Source organism: Amblyomma maculatum, chromosome 1 (genome assembly GCF_055883805.1).
Source record: "Amblyomma maculatum isolate TAMU_Amacu chromosome 1, ASM5588380v1, whole genome shotgun sequence".
NCBI lineage: Eukaryota > Metazoa > Arthropoda > Arachnida > Ixodida > Ixodidae > Amblyomma > Amblyomma maculatum.
Genome location: NC_139344.1, coordinates 297,563,418 through 297,587,476, shown reverse-complemented (window position 1 = coordinate 297,587,476; position 24,059 = coordinate 297,563,418). Strand labels below are relative to the sequence as shown.

General features: G+C 47.0%; 1 protein-coding gene across 1 annotated transcript in view; it reads right to left on the bottom strand.

Moving 5' to 3' along the window:
• Window positions 1–24,059, bottom strand: part of LOC146206858 (carboxy-terminal domain RNA polymerase II polypeptide A small phosphatase 1-like) — a 136,629-nt gene that overhangs the window by 60,713 nt on the left and 51,857 nt on the right. The window contains exons 4-6 of the mRNA XM_084575832.1: window positions 23,101–23,250; window positions 15,138–15,239; window positions 14,937–15,086 (exon numbers count right to left, since the gene is read on the bottom strand). Of these exons, the coding sequence (XP_084431958.1) occupies window positions 14,937–15,086; window positions 15,138–15,239; window positions 23,101–23,250 (402 nt within the window). The remainder of the gene's footprint in view (window positions 1–14,936; window positions 15,087–15,137; window positions 15,240–23,100; window positions 23,251–24,059) is intronic.

Here is a 24,059-nt window from a genome sequence, read left to right as displayed (position 1 = left end):
GGTGGACGTGAAGGAGACAGTTGCAATGGACTTCACACATCTTTCGTTGCTGTCCCAGGTTCTGCTCCAAGTCTCTTGGATCAGCCTTCTTAATGGGGCGGAGCAACCATTTTCTACCGAAGACCTCCGGCACTGATCGCGTGAGAAATTTTCAGGCCTGTGGTCTTTGCCATCGGCTTCTGTGGACGAGGTAGGGACAACACCAGATCCAACTGTGTGCTGACTGAAGGCGGTCCCCGCTTCAGAATAGCGCCCTTTTGTTGGAAGGACAGTCTTGCCTCTGGGTATGGCAGAATGGAGCAAAGCCTCCACCCGTGGAATACTCAGGCCCTCCCCAAATAAAAATAAAAGCTGAAAAGTATGTGCTCTGGAGCAGCTATGGAGCAGAAAATGCGCGTTCTGTAACCACTATGAAGCAGAAAAATAATCAATTTGTAGCAGCAATACAAGCATTTTGGGGCAACTTGAGAGCATGCTGTCAAATATTCACTAAAACCATGAAGGCAAGCACTACCCTCTTCGCAATGCAACAAAGAAGTGGTGCCTGCTTACAAATGGTCTTATAGCGTTTTGAGGATATTTAACTGCATAGACTGTAAACAGCATGTGACTAAAGCATAGTTTCAGCATACTGGAAGCACATGGATGCAAGCGATATAAATATGAGGAGGCATTTAGAATAGCAGGGCTGGAAGCAGGCTCGAGCATTTTGGAGCAGCTCAGGGAGCAGTAAAAAAGCCATTCTGGAGTAGCTTTGGAGCAGTAAAATGAATTTTAGAGCATGCTAATTATGTTTTGGAGCAGATGTTAACACCAAACGTTTTCAACAATTGAAATTTTCTATTCCTGACATACAAAATAATGTATTTGGATTCCTGTTTATTCAAAGCCTAATGATGTGTTGACTACACAGACATCTCTCACTGGACAAACAGCCAAAATATGTACAGATTATAGATAATGCCAGCAGACATGAGCAACAAGTTGGAACAGACTAACAGCAAACGGAATGCTTGCTTGTACATTTCTCAATAGGACAAAATTTGACTGAAAGCTTGCGACTATTTTGGCATGACAGATTCAAAGGTGTAGCCTACCATTTTGATGCACTCAAGCACCACAACTGATTTTGGAGTTCACATCAATGAGCAGCACATTTCTGCTACCTTGTGCATATAGTTTTTTTTTTTTTCCTATCCCTGCAATGACAAATTTCTGGGCCCTGGTCAGTATGGTGACTTCAGGGAGGATAGGTCGTACTGAAGGGGTAGCTTTATTTCTTCTTTACCTTCTTTATTTCACTGTCTACTGCCAGTGGCTCCTCACATTATCACTTGAGCTACACTGGGGCTTCCTTAATTTGAGCATGTCGGCGATAGGCCCTGTGTGGGTTACCAACCCTCTGGAGAACATTTCTAGCGACCATCGAAATGTCACCACATAACAAGTATGCCTTTGTAGGCTTGACGCACTTGTTATTGACAAAGAGGCTCTATGGTGAGGTTGCTGCTTATTTTCACAGCAAAAGCATTACAACAATTCATTTTACTCTTTGTTGCCGAACAAGTTTCCTAATGCAGTTTGCGGTGCCTGCTTTACATGCTGGTCTCGCTTCTCTCACCACCAGTGATGTGGAAGGCTGGGAGGAAATGCTATATTATGTGCACAAAATATTTGTTTTTCACAATTCTCTCCAATACTTCAATGCTTGTGTCTCGTTATAAGTAACGTCAGATTAGGTCAGATATTTATTGTAGGCAATGTTAATAATGGCCCAATATGTGACAAAAATGTGCGCTCTGCAAAATTTGATGGCAAAATGTCAAAGCAGCCAGGCATTTGGAGCAGTTTTGGAGCAATATTGTGCTTCGGAGCAGGATGGAGCAGGAAAAGCTGTTTGGAGCAGAATGGAGCAAAGCCTCCACCCGTGGAATACTCAGGCCCTCCCCAAATAAAAATAAAAGACTACCGTAAAATTCCAAGCAAGTACCCCCCTCCCCTCACGCAAGTCGAAATTACCAGCAAAGTGAGGGGGAAACTATCTCCCATCGGTGTCTGCAGTGTTCTCGCTACGTCGTCATCGACATTCTCTCTAGGCATGATTCAAATATGTTAGTAATCGTATTATTTCAGTGCCAACTCTCGCATAGACAGCAGCCATCTGCTCTTTGATGAGAGCAAGCATTGGATGTTTCATCCATGGTGGTCAACCGACACCTTGGGGCTTTGGACATGCATGCATCAGGGCCAGTCGGCACCGTCAGGGTCCCGTTTTGATTGGATTCTTGGACTGGATGGGGCTGGGCAGTGTTGCCTGGGCGCAGTGCATAATAACGGCGCAGAAACGTGAAATAAGCAGTTAAAGAAATTATAGGGGCTACGTGCTTTGTCCATTACGTGATGCTCTCAAGACGTGTTCTGCAGGCGCTGCCTCTCTTGTTGTACAGTGATCTAAACTGATCGCAGCACTGGGACCTGGTCACCTTCTTTGCCATTCATCGCCGCTAGCCAATTGCTCCGAGGCCAAATGCTACATGACGTGCCGCGCTGCACCACATCTCACCTGCTGGTGCCGCCGTGCCTGCTCTCAATGCCTTCAAAGCATCGCTTTCTTGCCAGCTAGCACTGACGCACATGTCAATTCCATGAAGATCAGCTAGCTAAGGGATGTGACAGTTGTGAAATGCTGCACCGAGTGAACATGGTTTGGAATCTGCAATTACTGGCTGCGAGTTCAGACGCAAAAAAATCTTGTAATTTCTGAATATTCACATTGATTGAACATCACAACAAGTGCGCTGCTAACGGAATAGCAATCGCTGTTGCAAACCATTTCAATTGTTCTGACACCTCTGGGATCCAGGCAAAAAAGAGCTCCGAAATACCGACGTACGCTACTTGAAAATACCAGCATGGTGGTGGTTCTCAACTTAGCCGCTAGATGGTGCTGCCTGCACAAGATGGCAGCGCCCATGATAACCCCCCCATCCCCGTGCCCTTGGTGTACCAACTCCCTTTTTCACACAAAGCATAGCTCCAGCTTTTTTGATTCCCTTCCATTTGGTCTCTCGCGCGTTCCACTGTTAAGCCCCACTAAGCATTTCTGAGCATGACATACGATAACTGCAATATGTTTACCTTCCTGTGCTGTATAACGGAAGAATTACGCGTAAAAACGCAGAAAATGGCAAAACACATTCATGTTCTTGGTTCAGTCATTGCGAGCTGCAAAAATTTGTTCACAATTGGAATTTTAGCTCACAAATGTTTTTCCGCCCAGTCTCTCATCGATAATGCATCCTCCACAATCCACTCTGTCTTGCATTTTCAATTCGTGGAGCTGGCACTTTCCACTGAGGAGCCCTGCCTACAACTCTTGTGTTGCCTTAGAAACAGCAGCAAGCGTAGCCTGCGCTCTGCTATGATGCAACCAATGCTTCATGCCTTCCACGGAGTGCTCGCGAATCACCCTGATAACAAGAAGGCAATGGGTCGAACTGAGACCTGTGTTGTGCGCGGCTTGGTGTGCACAGTTTAGTCGGCTGGAATACGTTAGGCTCCCAAACCTGAACCACCCAACGGCCCAATTCCAGAAAGTCGAATACGAACATCCCGTCGAGCAAAGGCCGCAGATGCTTAAATGCCCTCTGTAACTGCCTGTGCAAGGGTCATTCAGTTCCCGAGCATGAAATGGTTCAACTGAGCGGCACCAGGCTCTTGTATACGCCGCTGGCCACACCAAGTTTTGAGAGTGCTTTTTAGAGTCGAATTACGTTCTTCGGCTTGCGCGGCAGATCCGTCTGACGCAGCTCACATGGATAACAATCTATATTACATATTGCCACGTGCCTAGCGCCGCGCGACAGCCGTGTTTGGTGCCGACGACGACGAAGCGGTTGTTGGCACGAGCGGCGCGCTGGTGCTGGACTCTGTGATCGGAACTACAAGCCGACCTTATTCTCGGGTCCTTGGCTACGTGTACCTTCATGGCTCCCTATGACTTCAGTCCTGACACTGGTGGAGGTGCCATCGATGATCCCTTCTCTTGCGGACGACCCTACGCGGCCGCCTCTCGTGACCACTCCTGTTCATCGTACCAGCCGACAGCTCCGAGGCTTGCCCCCCGAGGCCTTCCCTCTTGACGAAGAGACCCTAGCTGTGGCAACGACACCGCCCGCCCGTACCATGACTGTCCCTTCCACCCCTTCGTCCTGTCTCATCCTTCAGACCCCACGTACCCCTAAACCATTTCACGGTGAACAGTTTGAAGACGCCGAGGACTGGCTAGCTCACTACGAAAGGGTCGCGACGTTTAACGACTGGGACGACGCTGCGAAAATGCGGAACGTCTACTTCAGCCTTGAAGACGCTGCTCGGACATGGTTCGAGAACCGCGAGGCCACATTCTCTACGTGGCCGGCCTTCCGAAGCCAGCTGCTCGGTACGTACGCCAACAGTGACCGCCGAGAGAATGCCGAGCGTGCCCTGACCTCTCGAGTTCAGTGTCAGAACGAAGGGGTCGCAATGTACGTTGAAGACGTCATGCGCCTTTGCCATCGCGCCGACCCGTCCATGAGTGAGGAGAAGAAGGTGCGGCACCTAATGCACGGCGTCAAAGACCAGCTTTTTTCCCGCCTCGTGCGGAACCCGCCCACCATCGTCGCGGCGTTTCTGGCTGAAGCTGTGATCATGGAGAAACTGCTACAGCAGCGATGCAGCCAGTACGCTCGGCCGCTGAATTCCATCTCCACACTACCGCCGTCTGACCGAACCGATTACAATCCCGGGGCAGTTATGAGCTCCCTTCGCGACCTCATTCGCACCGTGGTTCGCGAGGAGCTCCAGCAACTTCATGGATCATTTACTCCTGGCGCGGCTTCCCTGGCCGGCATCATCCGTGAGGAGGTCCAGAACGCACTCACGCCACCGACAAGTACAGTCGTTCTACCACCACCCCCGGGCCTCACCCAGCGGATGACTTATGCTGATGTCACACGCCGCCCAGCCCTGCTACCTACCCCTTCGCCTTACACGCCACCTCAGGTCGCTGTGCACGCTGCGGAACCGCTGCCCCTTTGGGCAGATCGGCGCCAGGCGCCCCGGAAGACTGATCTCTGGCGCGCTCCAGATAACCGCCCTCTCTGCTACCACTGTGGCGAGGCAGGTCACCTCCACCGGCCTCCGAGTGCCCTTATCGTCAGATGGGCCTTAGAGGATTTTCCCCCGACAGCCCTCGTCCACGGCCTGGTCAGCGGCCTCAGGACATCGCCGAGTACGTGACCCGCCAGCGTAGTCTGCCACATTCTCCTCGTCGCGAGTTGCGCTCTCCTTCGCCTCGTCGCTCTTCGCCCTCTGGGCCACGGTATACCGCTGGACGCCATGGTTCCTCGAGCCCTCATCGGGAAAACTAGCTCCGGCGACCTTTGGGGGCGAGGCCGCCGCACACCGATTCGCCGTAAAGCTTCCACCGCCGCACCGCTCGATTCGCCCCGACGTCGAACGCTGAATTCCTGTCCAGTTTTCGCCGCACAGACCAGATCGCCCCGACATCGTCCGCATCGCCGACCAGTTATCACCGCCGTGTCGCTTAAATCGCCCCGACGCAGACCACACAACTGCCGCCCAGCTTCCGCCGCCGCACCGCTTGCTTCACTCTGACTTGCCGTCAACATTGAATTGTCCCGACGCCGACCACCCAACTGCCGTCCAGCTTCCGCCGCCACATCGCTCACTTCACTCCGAACAGACGTCGACAGGCCCTGGTCTTGGCCGGGTCTCCCTGGACATCCCTGTTATCGTCGACACGAAGGAGGTCAGCGCTTTAGTTGATACGGGAGCCGATTATTCTATCCTTAGTGGGCGGCTTACAAGGACACTGAAAGAGGTGATGACGCCATGGAACGGACCAGACATACGGACGGCAGGGGGACATGTGGTTGCACCACTGGGTATGTGTACAGCCTGGGTTACGGTGCGAGGCTGCACATTTGTTGCGACTTTTCTTGTTCTACGCAAATGCTCTAGTGATGTTATTCTTGGCATCGACTTCCTTCGTGAGCACGGTGCCACTATAGATCTACCGAACCGCTTGGTGACGTTTTCCACCAAACTGGCCACTGAAAACCATGAGTACCGCGGGTCCCACTCCACGCTGCAAGTCGCCGATGATAGCCTCACAGTGCCACAGAGCGCCAGCATCCTCGACAGAGTTACTTGTGACGAGCCACATCACGGCCTCCGGGTTGTTGAGCCTAATGTCTCCCTCTCACTCGCCTTGGGAGTTTCTGTGGCAAGAGGTCTTTGTTTTCTTCGTGGAAGAGAGGTGCTTGTCACCAATTTCTCCAATGAACATCGACATCTGTTCCGTGGCACTGCCATTGCTTACGTCGACCATCTGCACGAAGTTTCTGTGGCAAGAGGTCTTTGTTTTCTTCGTGGAAGAGAGGTGCTTGTCACCAATTTCTCCAATGAACATCGACATCTGTTCCGTGGCACTGTCATTGCTTACGTCGACCATCTGCACGAAGTTGCCGAATGTTTTGCTTCAGAGGAAGCTACGCCTAGCACTGAACCGGATGATGCCGTACACGCTGTCGACATCAATTCTAGCCTTTCCTCCGTTGAAAAGAGGCAACTCCAAGATCTATTGCTGGATCGGTCAGTCATGCGCCGCAAACAAGAACCGGAATGCATTCGTGTGAGTAGCGAGCTTCAAAACATGTTTATTTACACGGAAAAATAATCGGTAATGTGCGTTTGCTTGCGTTTCTTGTGCAGCGACTCCACAAGCATCGACTGCAGCTTGCCCAAGAGTTCCAGCGCAGGATCCGAATTCTCATCGGCGGAGAAGTATCGTGCAGCGAGATCGAGCGCAGACACTACTTCACATGCACTAGGGGGTGGCACCGGATCGTCGCCTTCGTCGGACTCTTCATCGCTTTCAGCCGTGTTCGCCACCCGTGAGCCCTGTGGAGCACATGCAGCCGCGATTATATCCTCATCACTCAAGGGCCGAGACGTCTCCACCCCGTTGTCAACGTCAACGTAGGCTTCAAAGGCGACGCCCTCCGACAAAGCCGCGTAGCCACGGTCGAGCACGACGGAGTCATCATCAGACGAAGCCTCCGCTACCTCAGCGCTGCATGCTTCTGGGGCGTCACCGAAGCCACACTTGCGGAAACAATTTTTGATAGTTTCCGGCTTGACGGTATTTTCCACGATGATGCCAGCATGTGGACAGCTCCAAGCAAATCGATGTCGTACGACTTGCCACTGTCCAAACAAAGAAGATGTCTCTCTAGGAGGTGGCACCTGTATAGCGTTTTTAAGTTCTGAATAACTCCAAGATCCATAGGCTGGAGCACAGAAGTGTTTTTAGGCAAAAATGCCAAGCAGATTGCTGTCAGTCCACTCACGTCACAATGAGTTGTACAGCTGTCCACGAACATGAGAACATTCCTGTTCTGTGCAGCAAATTTCCTGTCTAGCTTGCCCAGCCAGTCGGTGAAAATTTCCCGTGTCATCCACGACTTTTTGTTTGCGGTGTAATCAACAGGAAGCGTCTTGATGCCTTTAAAACAGCGAGGCTTCTCTGCCTTGCCGATCACCAGCATGCGGCATCGTTCCGTGCCCGTCGCATTTGCGCACATCATGACGGTGATTCTTTCTTTGCTTCTCTTTCCGCCAGCACAAGTGTCGCCTTTGTAAGTGACGGTCTTGTCGGGGAGCAATTTGAAATACAGCACAGTCTCGTCAGCATTAAATACATCGCTGAGTGCATAATCAGCGAGGAGTTCCTTCAGTTCACTGGAGACCCACTGTTCACACGTTTCCTTGTCGACTTCAGCTGACTCCGCACAAACGTTTCTAAATGTCAGCCCGTGACGCGCCTTGAAACGAGACAGCCAGCCTTCCGACGCGCCGAACTCGCTGATGCCCATTTGGCTGGCAAAGACTGCAGCCTTCGCAGCAATTATGGGCCCGGTTAACGGAATGTTCCGGCTGCGAACTTCTTTTATCCATGCCATTACGGCACACTCCACTTCGGGATGGGCCGACGTCTGTAGCCTTTTGCGAGAGGGCTCCATAACGTCTTTACGAAAGGCAGCACTGATCGATTCCTTGTTCCTGAGATACGTTGACAGCGTGCTCTTCTTGATGTCATACTTTTTGGCTATATTGTGGAAGAAGGCTAGGTCAAGACGGCGAGGTCGTGGCGGCAAGGACAGCGAAGCCTTGTCTAGCGTTTTAATCCGGTCACCAACCCAGGCACGCGCCAGAGCCGGCGCCGCGGGACGATGATGATGGTATGTACAAATGAAAGAAGATGATGATGGCATGTACAAATGAAAGAAGGTCCACAGAAGGCTCACAATATCAGTCTTGGATAGGACACCACGTTCCACCTCACTCAAAATCTCCATTTTCGCCTTGTGGTCCTTTGCCGTGTATTTACCGCGGTTTGCCATGGCTGTCACAATCGATGAGTCGTCGCTGGCAAAGCGGTGAGGCAACGAAAACGGTAAAACTTGGACCACCGCGGCACGAACAAATGCACGACACCGACAACTGCGTTGTGCACACAACGCGACCGCAGGACAAAAAGAAAAAAGGCTTGTCAAAAGCGCACCCAGCAACCGCGGTGCAGTCAAAACCTGCAACGGCTTGCGCCGGACCGTTGATGTGATGGAGCCTGGCGGCACCTGGCAGCGAAAACCTGCTATGGCATCCACCGGAATGCTCGCTGTGACTGTCGAGTGCGCACCTCGTCTAGCGCGCGCGGGCAGATTTGAAAGATTTTGTTTTTTGCGTCTTTAGTAATCTTTCTGCGCATTGTAGACGGTATGGGCCAACGTCTGTCTGCGAGGAGCTGTGTGAGCCACGGGCTCCTAGTTCGAACATGCCAGTATCCACAACGGTTAATTCGAATTATCGTGCGTTTTCTCCTATTAAAATACATAGGGCCATGCCGGGACCCGAGCGTCAGTTCGAAATAACCGTAAGTTCGAATTAACAGAGTTTGAATTAACGAGGTTTTACTTATTGTCACAGAACTAGAAGTCGGAACCTCATCAACCTTTGGGTGTGTGCTTGGTTCGGCCTTGGCAGCCGGACGAAACATTGTTGTACATGTCACAGTAGAGGCTTCGCTCTAAACTAAAATTTGTGAAAGTTTGTGTACCTGTAAAGCGCAGCAGGAAAAATTATTTTCTTCGACATTTGGGAGCGTGACAGCTTCACTTGGTTATGTGGCAATGAAAATAATCATTATTTTCTCCCCATCCTTCTCTAATCATCAATCACTCATTGTAAACATTTCTTTGAGGGCGGTACAACCAATTGCAGCGAGTCATATCTGACGACAAAAACATCAGACAGATTACTATATGAATGTTCACCTTTTGTTATTACTGAAATAGGAAATAAAACTTAGTATTAAAAAATTTTGAACCCGTTTGAACCGGTTCGGACAAGGTTGAGAACCGTAACGAAATGTCTCCGGAGCCAAAACCGAACCTGAAAGGCGTGAACCCGAACCGAACCCAAAAAAATTCCGGTTCGACACCCTGGTAGTGCGTGCAAATGAGGCCAGCTAGGAGTAGCGCTCCAAAGATGGCGTTTGTTACTACTAGCAGACGACTCTCGCGGTGGTAACATTGATGGTGCAATGATTATGAGAGGAAAAAAAAATCCAATTTTTGACAGTAAATACGGTACATAGTCGAGCACGTGGCCTGTAAATAACTCTATGACGGCACCAACACTAATGTGTGAAGAGTGACCGCGCGTCATCCCACGGCGATGTTGTCGCGGTGCCCAAAGCACAGTTCCTCATAGAGCTTAGTCACTTCGTGTGCGCTCTGCTCCATAGCGACCTCGGCCGCTAGCACTGCAGCAGGCCTAAGCATGTTTTTGAGGTGGCCCTGAAATGTTTTTATATGCCTGCCGCAGCCGGACAATCCCATAGTGGCAAATATATTGTTCATGGCTGTTTGGCCATTGCCAGTCGAGATCATTGCTCGTCCTGCGAGTATATTAATTTCGAAGGGGTTGCACTGCTTCTCGGTCTCCACCCTCCGCGAGCTCCATTCTGAGGCAACTTCACCACAGGTTTCACAAACCAATGTCAACTTCAAGGCCCTCCGCAAGCTCCATTCTGAGGCAACTTCACCGCAGGTCTCGCAAACCAATGTCAACTTAGTAGCGAGGCCGTAGTCACGATCGCCTTGCACTAACTTCAAGCCACTACGGCACACTTTGCACGCCGCAACACGGAGAACGTCCATTGTGGCGAGATGCACAACAGTATACTGCGCAGCTGACGCGACCAACGCTTCCACGGTAGTAGCCTGAAAGCACTGGAGCTTCCTTTTTGTGGCAGGCGTCGAATCCAGCTTTCCGAGTGCAGCTTTTTCGCAGGCACTTACTTCTTCCAGTTCACTGGCTGTCACGAGTGCTGTATCCATTCTTAGGCGGCCGGAGTCGCCACAAAACGACGCGCTGTCGATGTGGTCCTGCGGAGCCGGCGAAGCGTTGGATTCTTGCAGTGATTTCAAGTCCACATCGGGTTGTCGAGCATCCGCTGCGCGTTCCAGTGGGCTTGACTCATTTGCGCACTTCTTCGTTTTTCTTCGCTTCCGTCCATACAATTTTTCGAGCGGAACTTCGTCGGGCCTACAGGCATGGCGAGATGCACGTCGGAGAAGCCTTGGCAAAATGGAGTTTTTGTTCAGATCCCCATGGCTGCCCACTCCATTTGAGAAAACCATCACCCACCATACTGGTCATGTGCCCTGACTGGCCAATGAGAACCTGCGCTGCGTGTTCTTTTTGTGGTTGCTCATCACAACCATCACATGCACAGTGTTGACGCTTGACTAGAAAAAAAGTCAGAAATGCGACGTTTCGAACAAGACCATAGGGCCGAAGGACCCCAGTGCTCCCGAATTACACGCAGCGGAAATCAGGCATGATTTGTCCTCAATTTAAAGGGCCGCGCTCGGGTACTCGGTTATTTAAGATCGTCTAGGGCAATGAATATGCGGTATTTTTGCACCGAAATTTGCAGATAGGTGTGGAAACGTATCAGGATCACAAAAATGGAAACTGAAAATTCGGTTTTTGGGACGATTTTCGATCCCAAAGATCCGGGTCCCCCCTTAACCCGGTCCTGTGCTAGCTGCATCCACTTGACCCTGCGAACTTTTAACCTCATCCGCCCAACCAACTTTCTGCCACCCCAGGCTATGGTTTCCTTCCCTTGGAATCCAGTTGGTTGCCCTAGGCGACCATCGGTTATCCTTTCTTCGCGCTACATGTCCTGCCCATGCCCATTTCTTCTCCTTGATTTCCACTAGAATGTCAGTGACTTGAGTTATTTCCCTGACCCACTCATCACATTTCCTCTGACCCACTCATCACATTTCCTATCTTTTAGCGTTATCCCTACCATTTTTCTTTCCATAGCCATCTGCGTTGTTCTCAACTTAAGTAGAACCCTCTTTGTTAGCCTGCACGTTTCAGCCCCATAGGTGAGTAAAGGTAAGATGCAACTGTTGTATACTTTCCTCTTGAGCGATACCGGTAAGCTGCTAGTCATTGGGCACGAGCGTCACCATTGGAGCGAACGGCGCTAGTGTCGACGTAGGGAAGGAAGTGGGATCAGGTGACTCCTCTTACTGCTGCTGAAGCAGACGCTCGGTTGAATTTGTGCGTTTTAAAAGCTAATACTCACATTTATTTTTGTAGTTTGGGTTGATATAGAGTGCCAGCCTTGCACTTTTACATCTTGCATCGTTACTGAGGCTACTGAAGTTTATTTAAGCTGTTACTACGGTCCGTTACTGCTCTGTACCCGGACGTAAGCGAGAGAACCCGACATAGGGGCGGTATTACAAAACTGTGTTCAGTTCGCGTTCAATTCTGAATGCTCTGTAAATGGTTGGAAGCACTTCCGCTCAAAGCCTCGCAGAAGGTGCTGTGACGTAAAAGCGTTCAGTTTCGAGGCATTGAGCTGAAGTGCTTCCAACCAATCACACAGCGTTCCGAAATTGAACGCCAACTGAACGCAGTTCTGTAATACCGCCCCAGGCTCCAATCACTACCCGAAACATAAGCTCACATAATTCTCCTTCCTTAGATAAAATTTGAATGGGCAAATCAGCAAGTGATCATTCTCATGATGTGCGCTGCAGACATTTCAGCTAGTGAAATTTTGTCCATAGAGTTGGCGCTAAAAGTTTGGTGAGTGGCAGAAGAAACAGCGAGCGCATTTTAATTTGAGTTTATATAACTTGTGAAGCTTGTGAAGATGGAAAAGATACTGGCTCCTTCATGGAGCAGTACCCTCCCAAAGAAAAGAGGGATCGTGCGAAGGCCAGAAGGTGCCAAATTATTCTGAATGAAGACGTTGACACGGAAGTTTCAGTGAAGTGAACTAGAAGATTCTGCCGCCTCGGGCAGCGGTATGCATGGTGAGCTATCTCAGGCAGCGTTTTCAGTAGTGGTTTAAAATGACAGAGTCCATGAATAAACGAAAGATAGAGCATTTGAGCATGCATGTTGTGATGGGCTGATCGAGGTATGCGTAAAAATAAGAAACTACTGTGCGCATGAAAAACAAATATCCGCTCCAACCAAGAGTGCCAATGACTGTATGTCAGTGCGCAAGAATTCGCTGCGTGGAGCACATCTTCACACTTGCTAAAAAAATTAATCCATTTCATCCCCGCAGTCAAACTTGGTTCAAGGAAGCAGGCGAACGGTGCACTTCGGCCGAAGGTGCTATGCGAAGGTGCTCAACATCTGTCAGGCTCCTGACAGTTCTCTGCTCTTGCACAGGAATCCCATTACCGACTGCTTACATCTGACTGGTCGTGTGGTGGCTTCGGTTGCACTTTTTATGTTTCCATAACAGCAGAAATGCTGCAGCCAATGTGCGTCGTCGTAGCACGAAAGCTCGCCAACTTTGATAACTGAGATTCTGTGAAGTGCTTTTTTGCCGAATGACTGGGTCTCATGCCACAAAATAAGCTTATAGAGGCCCAGACCAAGGTGTATATTAAATAAATAAATGAACGCCATGCTAACGCGGCACTAACTGCCTAGGGAAGCATCCTACAGCAGCCGTTCAACGTGCGTTATTTCATTTACTTCGTCATGCGGCCGCTTCCGAGAGGTGGCGCCACAGTATGTCCTCGTGCCCAATAATCTGAGAGCGTTTGCCAAATGCGCTCCATCCCAATCTTATTCTCCTTGTTATTTCTCTTTCATGGTACAAATCTGCGGTTACTACCTGTCCTAAGCAGACATACTCGCCTACTACTTCCAGTGCTTCGCTACCTAATGTAAATTGCTGTTCCTTCCCGAGGATGTTGAATATTATCTTAGTCTTCTGCACAATGATTTTTAGGCCTATCATTCTGTTTTTCGTTTCTAGGTCATCAATCAATCGTTGCAGTTCATCCCCCGAGTTACTCAGCAAGGCAATGTTATCAGCAAATCGCAGATTAGTGAGCTATTATCCACCAACCCTTATCCCTAACTGCTCCGAAACCTCCGAATACTTCCTCTAAGCAAGCTGTGAATAGAACTGGAGAGATTGTGTCTCTTTGCCTAACATCTTTCTTTATGGGAATTTTATCACTCTCTTTACGCAGAACTGTGGTTGCTGTGCAGCCACTATATATATCTTCCATTACTTTCATTTACGGCTCATGTACACCCTGAATTTCGCAATGGCTGCATGACTGCCGAGGTTTCGATCAAGTTAAATGCTTTTTCGTAATCAATCAGTGCTATGTATAAGGGCTGGTTATATTCTGGGCATTTTCCTATCAGCTGGTAGATAGTATGAATGTGATTGATAGTAGAGTACCCTTTCCGAAAACCTGCTTGATCCTTTGCTTGATTGCAGTCTAAGGTTGTCCTGATTCTATTAGAGATTACCTTAGTAAATACCTTATACGTAACAGACAGTAAGCCGATTGGTCAGTAATTTTCAAGTTCTTTAGAGTCCCCTTTCTTATGTATTAAGATAATCTTAGCGGTCTTCTGTGATTCCGGTACCAACGATGTCCCCACAGGCAGTGTGTATACACGGTGGCCAATTTTTCGAGCACGATTTCCTCTCAGTCTTTCAACAAATCGGTAGTTACCTGATCCTCCCCAGCTGCCTTACCCCTTTTCACACCTCCCAAAGCTTTCTTAAGCTCGTGCATTGTTACTGGCGAAACGTCCAATTGTTCCTCACTACTGCCAATCTCATTATTGTCCTACTTTGGCCACTGTATAGGTCAGTATAGAACTCTGCTACTTTGACTATCTTGTATCAGTACAGTATATGGCTCATTTGGCCTTCTAACATCACTAAGCCCTATGACATCTTATTTCATGCCCGCATGTTACTCGATGAGGACTGCTAAACTAGCTTCACTAGCTAGGGTTCTAGCATTAAACGTTGCCAGGGTGAGTTTCCAATGATGGTCTGTCCGGAGCCACATTCTTAGCACCCTCCGCTGTGTCAAATGTCTGACTGCTGCCATGGTCAATTGCTTTGCAGCCGCTGGGGACTGAAGGGCGGAGGTTCATCGGAGCAATCATAGGAGGTTTCACCCAATTACTACAGCAGGGCGGCATAATCCTGTTCTGGTGAGAAAGTGCGTTTACGGTACTGTACTGAGTCTTTACAGTAAAAGCTTGTTAATTCAAACTTCCCAGGATCGTGAAAAAAGTTGCAATTATCCAATGTTGGAATTATGAAATTTCCTCAAAAAAACTGAATATTTATTCGCATAATGAGCAAGGCATTTTAGCGGCTATGTGAATTCACTTTTGTTGAAAATAAAATTGAGGGCACATACCCCTCTGCTGCGCACATGCTCATCCGTATAGCTAGTGTATGCCTCCTCCCCTCAATTTAGACACTAGGACCTTACCTTTGCAAGGCTGGCTGTGAATAAGACACATTCGTAGGCATCGCCAACTCGCTGCAAAAATTCGTCCACATAAGGCCTCTTCAGGACGTACACCTGGTGTACTGTGCCGTCAATCTCCACCGGCACCACGAAGTCGGCATTGCTGATGGGCTGCGAAGGGGCACATTTGTGACACAGCTAGCAAGAAAGAAGAGGCCTCACCTTGAATGAGCTATGGACCAATGTCTCGTCTAAGTCAATGATGAGGCAGATCTTGTGCATGTCCTGATGCCGCACGGGGGGCAGCAAGAACTTGCCCTGCAGCTGCAATCAATGGAAGCACAACTACAGCAAAACACGGTGACAAGAAGCACTAGCTGCAACTTAGCATCTTATGCCAACCAACTCCAATTTTCATTTTCTGCTTGCTGATCTGGCAAGCAGCGGAGCTGCTGCATGTACTGTGCCCAAGCAGCATCAACCGCGGTTACACGAAGCCGCAGTAAACCAATGTGGCGGACCAAACCAGAGTCATGCCACTAACCGCGGTTACTGCAAACAGCTTTTCAATCTCTATTAGTGCTTTTAACCTAGGAAACAGCGGCATCTCTGGACAGAATTTAGGTGCACGTCGGCGCCAGAGTAGGAAAGGCGCACGAGCTGGCCAGCTCCAACAACGTATAACACTGTATACTGGGTACATTCGATTTTCAGTCCCAGGCACTCCCGGACTACTTGTTACTACAGTCACCAGGTGTCATGCTGGTCTATAAGCACAGTACAGTGTATCGGCAACTTACTGAAGCCGGCACAGAAGCAGCCAACTGTCGGTTTGAAACAGGCATCAACAAGCATTTCAACATGGGGATCGCTGCCGGTGGGAGAAGCTTCGCAGTCTCAACTTGAGTCAGTTATTTTAAAATAAAGAATGCGTCTAAAGAGCTTGAACATGGGAAATAAAATAATAAGGTACAGTATTATCTAACAGACTACAGACTAATGTATTGGATGACCACTGCATGACAAAAGACGATTTTCTTTGACATACCATAGTTACAAATGGCAGAAGAGCTCAGACATATTATCATTGTAATTTGAGGTTTGTAGTCTGCCATTAGTTAAAACTGCACGGCTAAGGAGTGCACACAACCATGCAGCAAGCCCTCTCTCCGCCAGACACAGAAAAGCAGCAGTCATTTGCGGCAGGCTGCTCGATGCTTTGGTACAATATGAATTGGCCTATCTACAGGATGACCATTTAACGATTTACAAGCATTTTTATTTAAAAAAAAAAAAAAAAAAGGCTGTGCAGTAGGTGCAGAGTGGTTTTACAGCAAGGCAGACATCACACACTGGACACAGATTGATGATAAGACAACTAAAATTAACTAACCAACTTCCATATTTTCATTTTTAAAGGAAAATAATATATTGCAAAATAGGCCGTCAACATCAAAGATGAGCTCCATTTTAAACTTCCTTAATTGGCAGTGTGGATCGATATACCTAATGTCAAAAATGCGCACTTGAGGCAGGTAGGCAGGCAGGCAGGCAGGCAGGCAGGCAATTCTCAATAGAGCTAGCTGGCTTTCCCACATTACATAATTATATAATGATGATGTTAGGCATGGTACTTTGCCAAAACAATGTTAACACTTCATCACTACCTAATACACACAGACATCTGTATTTGAGGCATAAGAATTGCGACAGGCGCCATTTTATAACAGTGCATTGCCAGAAAGCCAACTAAATGAGCATTACAATGTGTATTTTTGACCTTCGATAATTCGAACCACAAAGCCGATTAAGAAAATGTTAAAATGAGGCGTGCCTTTGCTGTTGACAGCTTTCAATTTCTCACTACAATATTTGCCCTTAAAGTGAAAAATAATGAAGTTGATTAGTTAATTGAAGTTGAAGAGACAGTCTACTGACTTCTTCAATAATTTTTCCTCTTTATTCAAAAGCGCCATCGCCAACTTAACGAATACCCGCCAACTTAACGAATACCCGGCTGTGCAACTGAGAGATACAGCAGAAAAATTTAAAACTCAATTTTTCCATATGGTAGACTGCGTCTGCAAACACTGGCACATGACACCATGGGCACGACATACAGTTAGCATAGTAACTATGTACCTCTATCAAAAAGACTGCCACACTGTCTTAACTAAGATGCACAGATTTTGGTAACGCTATAACTGAGAGCACTAACCTAGATTTGAATAAAATGAAATGAATGAACTTAATAAACCCAGTGATACCTAACACAGATACCATACCACTGTCATAACTAAGATGCACAGATTTTGATAACGCTATAACTGAGAGTACTAAGTTAGATTTGCATAAATTGAAAAGAATAAACTTAAAAAACCCGGTGATATATAACACAGATACAATCCGCCATTTTTGCCCGAGTAGTGCTACCATCGCTGCGCTGTCGATGGCAGCGCTACTACAAGTCTAGCACCATCTTTAGTTGTGCGATTCTCCATTGTGAAAGCACTTTAAAAGCAAATCAAGCAAGATTGAAGAATAAAAGTAGCTCCAACTTACTGAAGAAAAGTAAACTGCTTTTAGTTGATATCTGTCTGTATGATACTGCGGGATAGTAATATAACGTAGTATATTCATTGAGACACCCCGAGCAGGTACCAGTTAAAGGAGTAGAGACACCATATTACAAGGTTGTGCAAAGCTTGTCACGCGCTTCCTTTGTGTTTGAAGACCATCAAAGTCGAGTGTTAGACTCGAGGGAAGCGTAGAAAATATTTGAATTCCTTTCTAAAGTTAGTGGAAATGCTCGCTCTTGCATTCTGGACCTATCACTAGCGCATTGACTGTGACGTAGAATCACTGAAAAAACCATAATCAAGTATTTGTGGCGTCATTGCATCAGACGCAAGAGACGATGCTGCTGTTAGCTCGTTTCGGCTGTTCTTTTGCACCCATAGCGTTCAAACGCATGGATAGCACTGCAGCTCACTGTAGCCAAAATTATACTTAATAATCATTCCAAAATTATGCTTAATAATCATTCACTAAAATTTTCTAAGGCTGCAGCCGACGACGCGGCAATGGTTGGCAGACGTTGTCGGTTGCCGTAGCCGAAACCGGAGTGGCCGGCGGCGCAGCAGTGAGGCAGTGTAGCACTCCTTGGCTTTTTACCAGAAAAGACAAATGTTACCAGGACTGCCTGCTATACTCGTGCAACAGTAGCATGCCTGCACAAGTGCGGAGCCTTCGGCAACGAAGCCTCCCGCGGGCGCGCCGGGCGATGAACTGCACTGCTCTCTGCCTGCCCTATTGTCACTAGGCCTAGTCTGTTCCGCCAGATGGCACTCGGAACGGGTCAATGACTTAACGCTGTAATAAAGGTTCGTCTTTCATCACCACTTTACTACAGGGAGCCTATCTCATAATAAAATAAGTGTATGGAGACTATCCTCAATCGGCATAATTGTTCCCTCCCCAAGTATAGCCGATGACTGTTTCGGGCCACTTGCAGCACTGCTCGGCGCACCGGGGTCACACCGGCACTTCGTGGTGATTTTACGCACGTCCTGCGATGTAAGCAATTGTCGATTTCAGTTCACTAATGCCAAAACTATACTCGACTGTTTTCATTCAATAAAATTTGTGAATTTTCTCTAAACGATCACCAGATTCGCATACATGAAGCGGCGCTCAAAACGACGCATGCAAGGAGAGCCTCGATCAGTGCGATTCAAACTATATACTCACGAGCATTTACGTGCGCTGCTTCAGAGCCAAAGCCACTCCTGCTTTTTAATTTTTCCCAGCCGCTCACATAGTATTGGAATTTGGGCAATACTGTAGCGAAGCGAGCAGCCCACATCCGCACTGCTACGAGCAAGTAGCTGTCGGAGAGCAAGTTCGCGACCGCTGTTCGCAGGCGACAACGGCATGTTTCCAAATATTTCGTGTTGGCGCGGCATGACAGGATCGCCAAAACGAAGCAAACATGTTTACGAATGCAGTTGACTGTAGTGAACTAAATATAAGCTCCTGCTCCTTGATATCACGAGTTTTTAGCCATATGACATTTCAATGTTATGTCTTCTGTTTCTTGACGTCAAGTAAAAACCTGGCAACTACAAACCGGAACCGGAACTGCTGCATGCTAATAATACGATAATAATTTAAAGCGATTTTGGGCTGCTAACATCAAGCTCTATGCCACAGTATCGCTACACACTATTTACAACGCGAAAATACAACGCAAAAGTACAGCACAAAAATTTGGTGTCCCTACCCCTTTAATAACAATGAAAGCACACAGTATGGCACCACTATTCCTTGACCAATTTAAAATATAAATTAAACCAAGAGTTCTTCCCTCGATACTGCCACCAAGTGGTATGATCTACTAGAATATGCCAATATTTGTATACTTGTCTCCGGCAGTAGACTGCCGCTTTTGATTACTCTCCTAATCATTAAGCCCTATCACACGATGTCTGCCTTTCTGTAAAACCAACCTGTAGAGACTGCACAAACTCTTGTAGTTTTAGATACAAGCTTGTAAACAATTACAGAAGATCCCCCTGTATATGAACAGCAATGGCAATGCTTTTCCATATGAGACACAGTCAGGCTATTCCCACAGTCACTGCTCTTTACTGACACACACGTGTATGCGCATGCACAGCATGCAGCAAAGTTTCAGACAATGCTAGTGTCCCAATCATGCAATTCAAAAGCCTCCCTCAACTGTGTGACACGGGGAGTGGAAGTGGCACTGTCAGATCAACTTGCAGCTCCCCACAGCCAGAATCAATATGGGCACGCCCTTTATGTTACATGTACTGCTTTCAAGCACAGTCAAAAAGAGAAGCCAGTGTGCATGCAGCAGTGCTCCAGATGTTCCACCTCTTATGGTACACGAAATTTTTCCGAGGAAACTACAGTGTACCTTGTAAAACTATTATCCATTTCCTTGAGCAAGCACATTTGCCCATCACATATAAAATAATAATAATAATAACAATACTAAGTGTGTGTGTGTGTGTGTGTGTGCGTGCGTGCATGAGCGCGCGCGGTTCAAAAAATGAAAGGGGCTTCGGGCACGAATTCAACCGGATGCATGATCTTGGCACTAGCCTGGAGTAGCTTTTATTTCCCCTTAACTGATTAATTATGTTTACTTACTTAAAATATTGGTTGCAGATGTTTTGAAAGAACTCCAAGGTGGGCCGGTTACAGACCCCAAGCGTGACAAGGCCATATGACTGCTCTCAAGCATGTGACAGATGAACAAGGTGTGACTGTGGCCAAGGCAAAGCAACTGGGTGTTAAGCAAGCAGTAGGTAATTAGGACTCATGTCAGATGACGGCGCCAATGGCTGGCAGAGCACCCAAGACAGTGAAAAACAAGAAAGTAGGCTTTTGATTCTGCTGTGAAGAAAGAATGCTTGGTCAGGAGCATTCATTTGGGCAATCATGCATCAAAAGCAGGAGGCTCAGATACCTACAACCAGTGTACAAACTGTCGCTTTACCATGGCCAGTTACGTTGCAGCAGACTTTGTCCATCTATCACACGCTTGAGAGAAGCACAATAGTAGTCTGCACACGACCCATCGTATGGCTTTTTTCCTATCTTGCAGGCTTTTTTGCAATGCAAGAAAAAACATTGTGCAAAAAACAATTTAATAAGAGGTTTCAGATGGTGCTCTACAACTTTACGTGTAACGCCTTGAGTTCGCAACCAATATTTCAACAGTTCAACAATTACAGATAATTAGTTGAGGGGGAAAACAAAAAATGGCCCAAGTTACGTGAGTGTCAACATCATGCATGCAGATCGGTTTGCACACAAAGTGCCTTTCATATTTGAAATCTTGGGTTAGTTACTAAAGTCTGATACAACTCAAAAACGGAGCAGCCAATACCCATCAAAAGAGGCCCTCCATCCAATGGCATCGACCGTGATCGATGTGGTTAACCTTGCAGGCAGCTTATTCTGTAGTGCTACAGCGGAAGATAGGTAGAAAAAGCTAGGTAGAGACATACCTTTTTTACCGTGCCGTTAAGAGTAGGGGTGCGGTGGTGTGAAGGGAGAGACTGTCAGTAGGACCCATTCTCTATAGGACTAGGTCAAAATCCCGTCACCTGATCTTCCCTACCACCCGTCTCAGCAGAGCCACAGAATGTTGTCCTCGAATATAGTATTCACTACTGTTTCACGCTACGTAGTTAACCACCACGTCCCAGGCAACAGGCCGGCACCATTGGATGGAGGGCCTCCTTTGATGGGTATTTGCTACTCTGTTCTTAAGTTGCATCCGACTATAGCAATAATCAGTACACCGGACATTTTAGTGAACAGTTTCGAAATTCCTTGAAATAGAAAGTTCTAAATACAAGAACTATAATTTCAGAAATATACTCTTCAACAGCAGATAATTTACATTAAAAAGCTCTTTTAACTATTGGCAAATTAACAAAAAGGAACTAATTAGCTTTATTAACACAATGTTGTGGTTAGTGTCAAAGGAGAGTGTGAAGCTGAGAATAAGACTGTCACATCAGCTTTTAAAGCAAATAAAAATTCCTTCAAGAAGATCCGGCACTTTTTTCAAACGGAAGCACAATTTGCATGCAGGAAGCTTACTGGAAAAGGCTCGCCCACTGATAACAGTTGCAACAATTCTGGCCTCTAATTTGAACTGCCTGCTCTACTGTGCACTCAAAAATAATGACTACTTAGTTGAAAATGACCGCAATCTTGCAACAAGCGGTGCAGCGAAAGCATGCACACGACATAGCATAACGCATTCAAATTGGGCACATACACACTCAGTGCCACACATCAAAAAACTTCCTGTGCCCTCAGTTTCGCTTGTGTGGAAAAAAAGCAATGGATTCCTCGCTTCAGAAAATGACTTCTTTTTAAAACTGACAGGGCATTGCCTTTTCCCCGACTTCAAACACCCAACTGGCACTAACCATCCAACTGTGAAAATTATAAAGTTAGTGAGTTTTAGCTCACTAGCTGCAAAATAAGGAGCCTTATCACGGTATATTATATCTGCCATAGCTGAGAGTTTGCGCCTGAAAATGTTTTTTCCATTTCGAATACATTTTTTCAAAGAATTTCTTAACACATTCGCTGAAGTAGCAAGTGTGTGTGTGTGTGTGTGTGTGTGTGTGTGTGTGTGTGTGTGTGTGTGTGTGTGTGTGTGCGTGTTCACGTGAATGTCATTACACACACTGCCCTGGTAGACACTAATAAGTGTAGAGATAACATCCTACAGCAGTCACGAGAAAAATATTTTGGGAAGTTTTGGAGAATTCCTGCGCACCTATGTGTGGGTGCATGCGTGTGAGAGATAGTGAGTGCATATGTGTGTGCATATTCCCAAATTATGGTTATACATTTGCTCTTATATTAATGACCACACCTTACTAAACGTGAACAGAAATGACAACAGTTGTTCCCCATAATCGCATGACAACAGACCTTTAAATAACACCAAACTTTACAAACATATTATTGGCACTGCCAGAAGTCAAACAACCAACACATAATGCATACAAACTAAACTGACTAATAACTTTGTACACCATATTCAATATAAGCTGCACTTTTTATGGTAGTTTTATCCCTAACCCTAAGAGGATTTCCAGGACACAGTGGTCTAACAACGGTAAACATGGTTAAACCGATAGTGACAAAAAAACAGTGAAACACTTACAGCTCTTCCACATGTAATACAAGCTATAGTGCAATATATGGAAGGGTGTGTTAGCACAGTACACTGAGTGACAAATGGACAGCCTTAGTGATATTCAACCAGGTTTTCAGTGCCCAACTAACCCAGGCCGCACGTGCATAGGCTTCATCGATACGTCGAAGCTCTGAATGCATCTAAATCCGCTTCCTGCAGTGCACAAAAGGTCATGTTCAAAACAAAAAACAAAAGAAGCTAATTACAAAGCAACAATATCCCTGCCACCAGTACACAACAGATGCTTTCCAGACATTTTCTCCACAAGCTACTTATTGCACTGAGTACACGCAGAGCCTGTGCTTTCTGCACCATATTCCATTCAGCTGCTACTTGCCACACAAGACTGCCAGCAGCAAAATCAAGTGCATCTTCCAATAAACCTTAAGAAATAGAAGGTTGATAAAGCCAGTCAAAATGAGTTACCAGGTTGGAGTTACTGATCTTGGTGTACTCCTGGGCGGCATACTCTCGCGCCAACACGGGTGCTGGTGCCTGGTTCTGTTGCACCTGGGCAATGGGCGACGTGGATGTGCCGCTGGATGGGGCCGACTGTCGTCCTGACTTGGACGCCTGCTGCAGCAGCCAGACGCTCCCTCTCAAGTGCCGCCTCACACACGTCTCCAAAAACGCTCATTCCTTTAGCATTTTAGCCGCATCGATAATCTCAATGCAATCGGTAATATTGTCTCAAAATGGTACATACCAAAGGAATGCATTCAAAGAAAAACCATTTTGCACTGCTCTGTGTCTAGCACAAGCAAGCACTGATATTTTGCTTATACATGACACATGTATAAGTGAAGCAGATTTGAAATCCTAGAACAATTTTCATTCGCCTAGCACTACTATAAAGAATTTTGAGGAGGCTTATTTCTACAAGAGTAGAATCATTTCCGCAAGGCCAGGACTTATGGCCGCAACTGTATGTTCATAGAACAATATCTGCCACTGGACATATATCGATAGCTTCTACACCCAGCAGAAAGCCGGCAATTTATACATACCTTTGCATGCACAGTAGCCAGCACACTTTTCATGTGTTCTTATTTCAATCAACATATGGTTACAACATTCACTCCTGGAACAAAGCTAGATCTGCAAAGCAACAACTGAAAAACCAATATTCCTTGAAGCAACACAATCCACAACACACATGAATGTCTGCCATCAGAATAAGGCCTGCACTGAATCTATTCCCTCTGCACACACATACAAAAGAAACACATCCGTTGTGCAATCCAAATGTAAAGACATAGGCAAATTTACATAATGTTATTTCTGCTCTCCCTCATTTCACCGCCATGGTATTAGTTCATGTGCATAGCAAAAAAATGTTTCACAAGACTTTGCCACCGCGAACAAGGAAAATATTGCACTGAAGG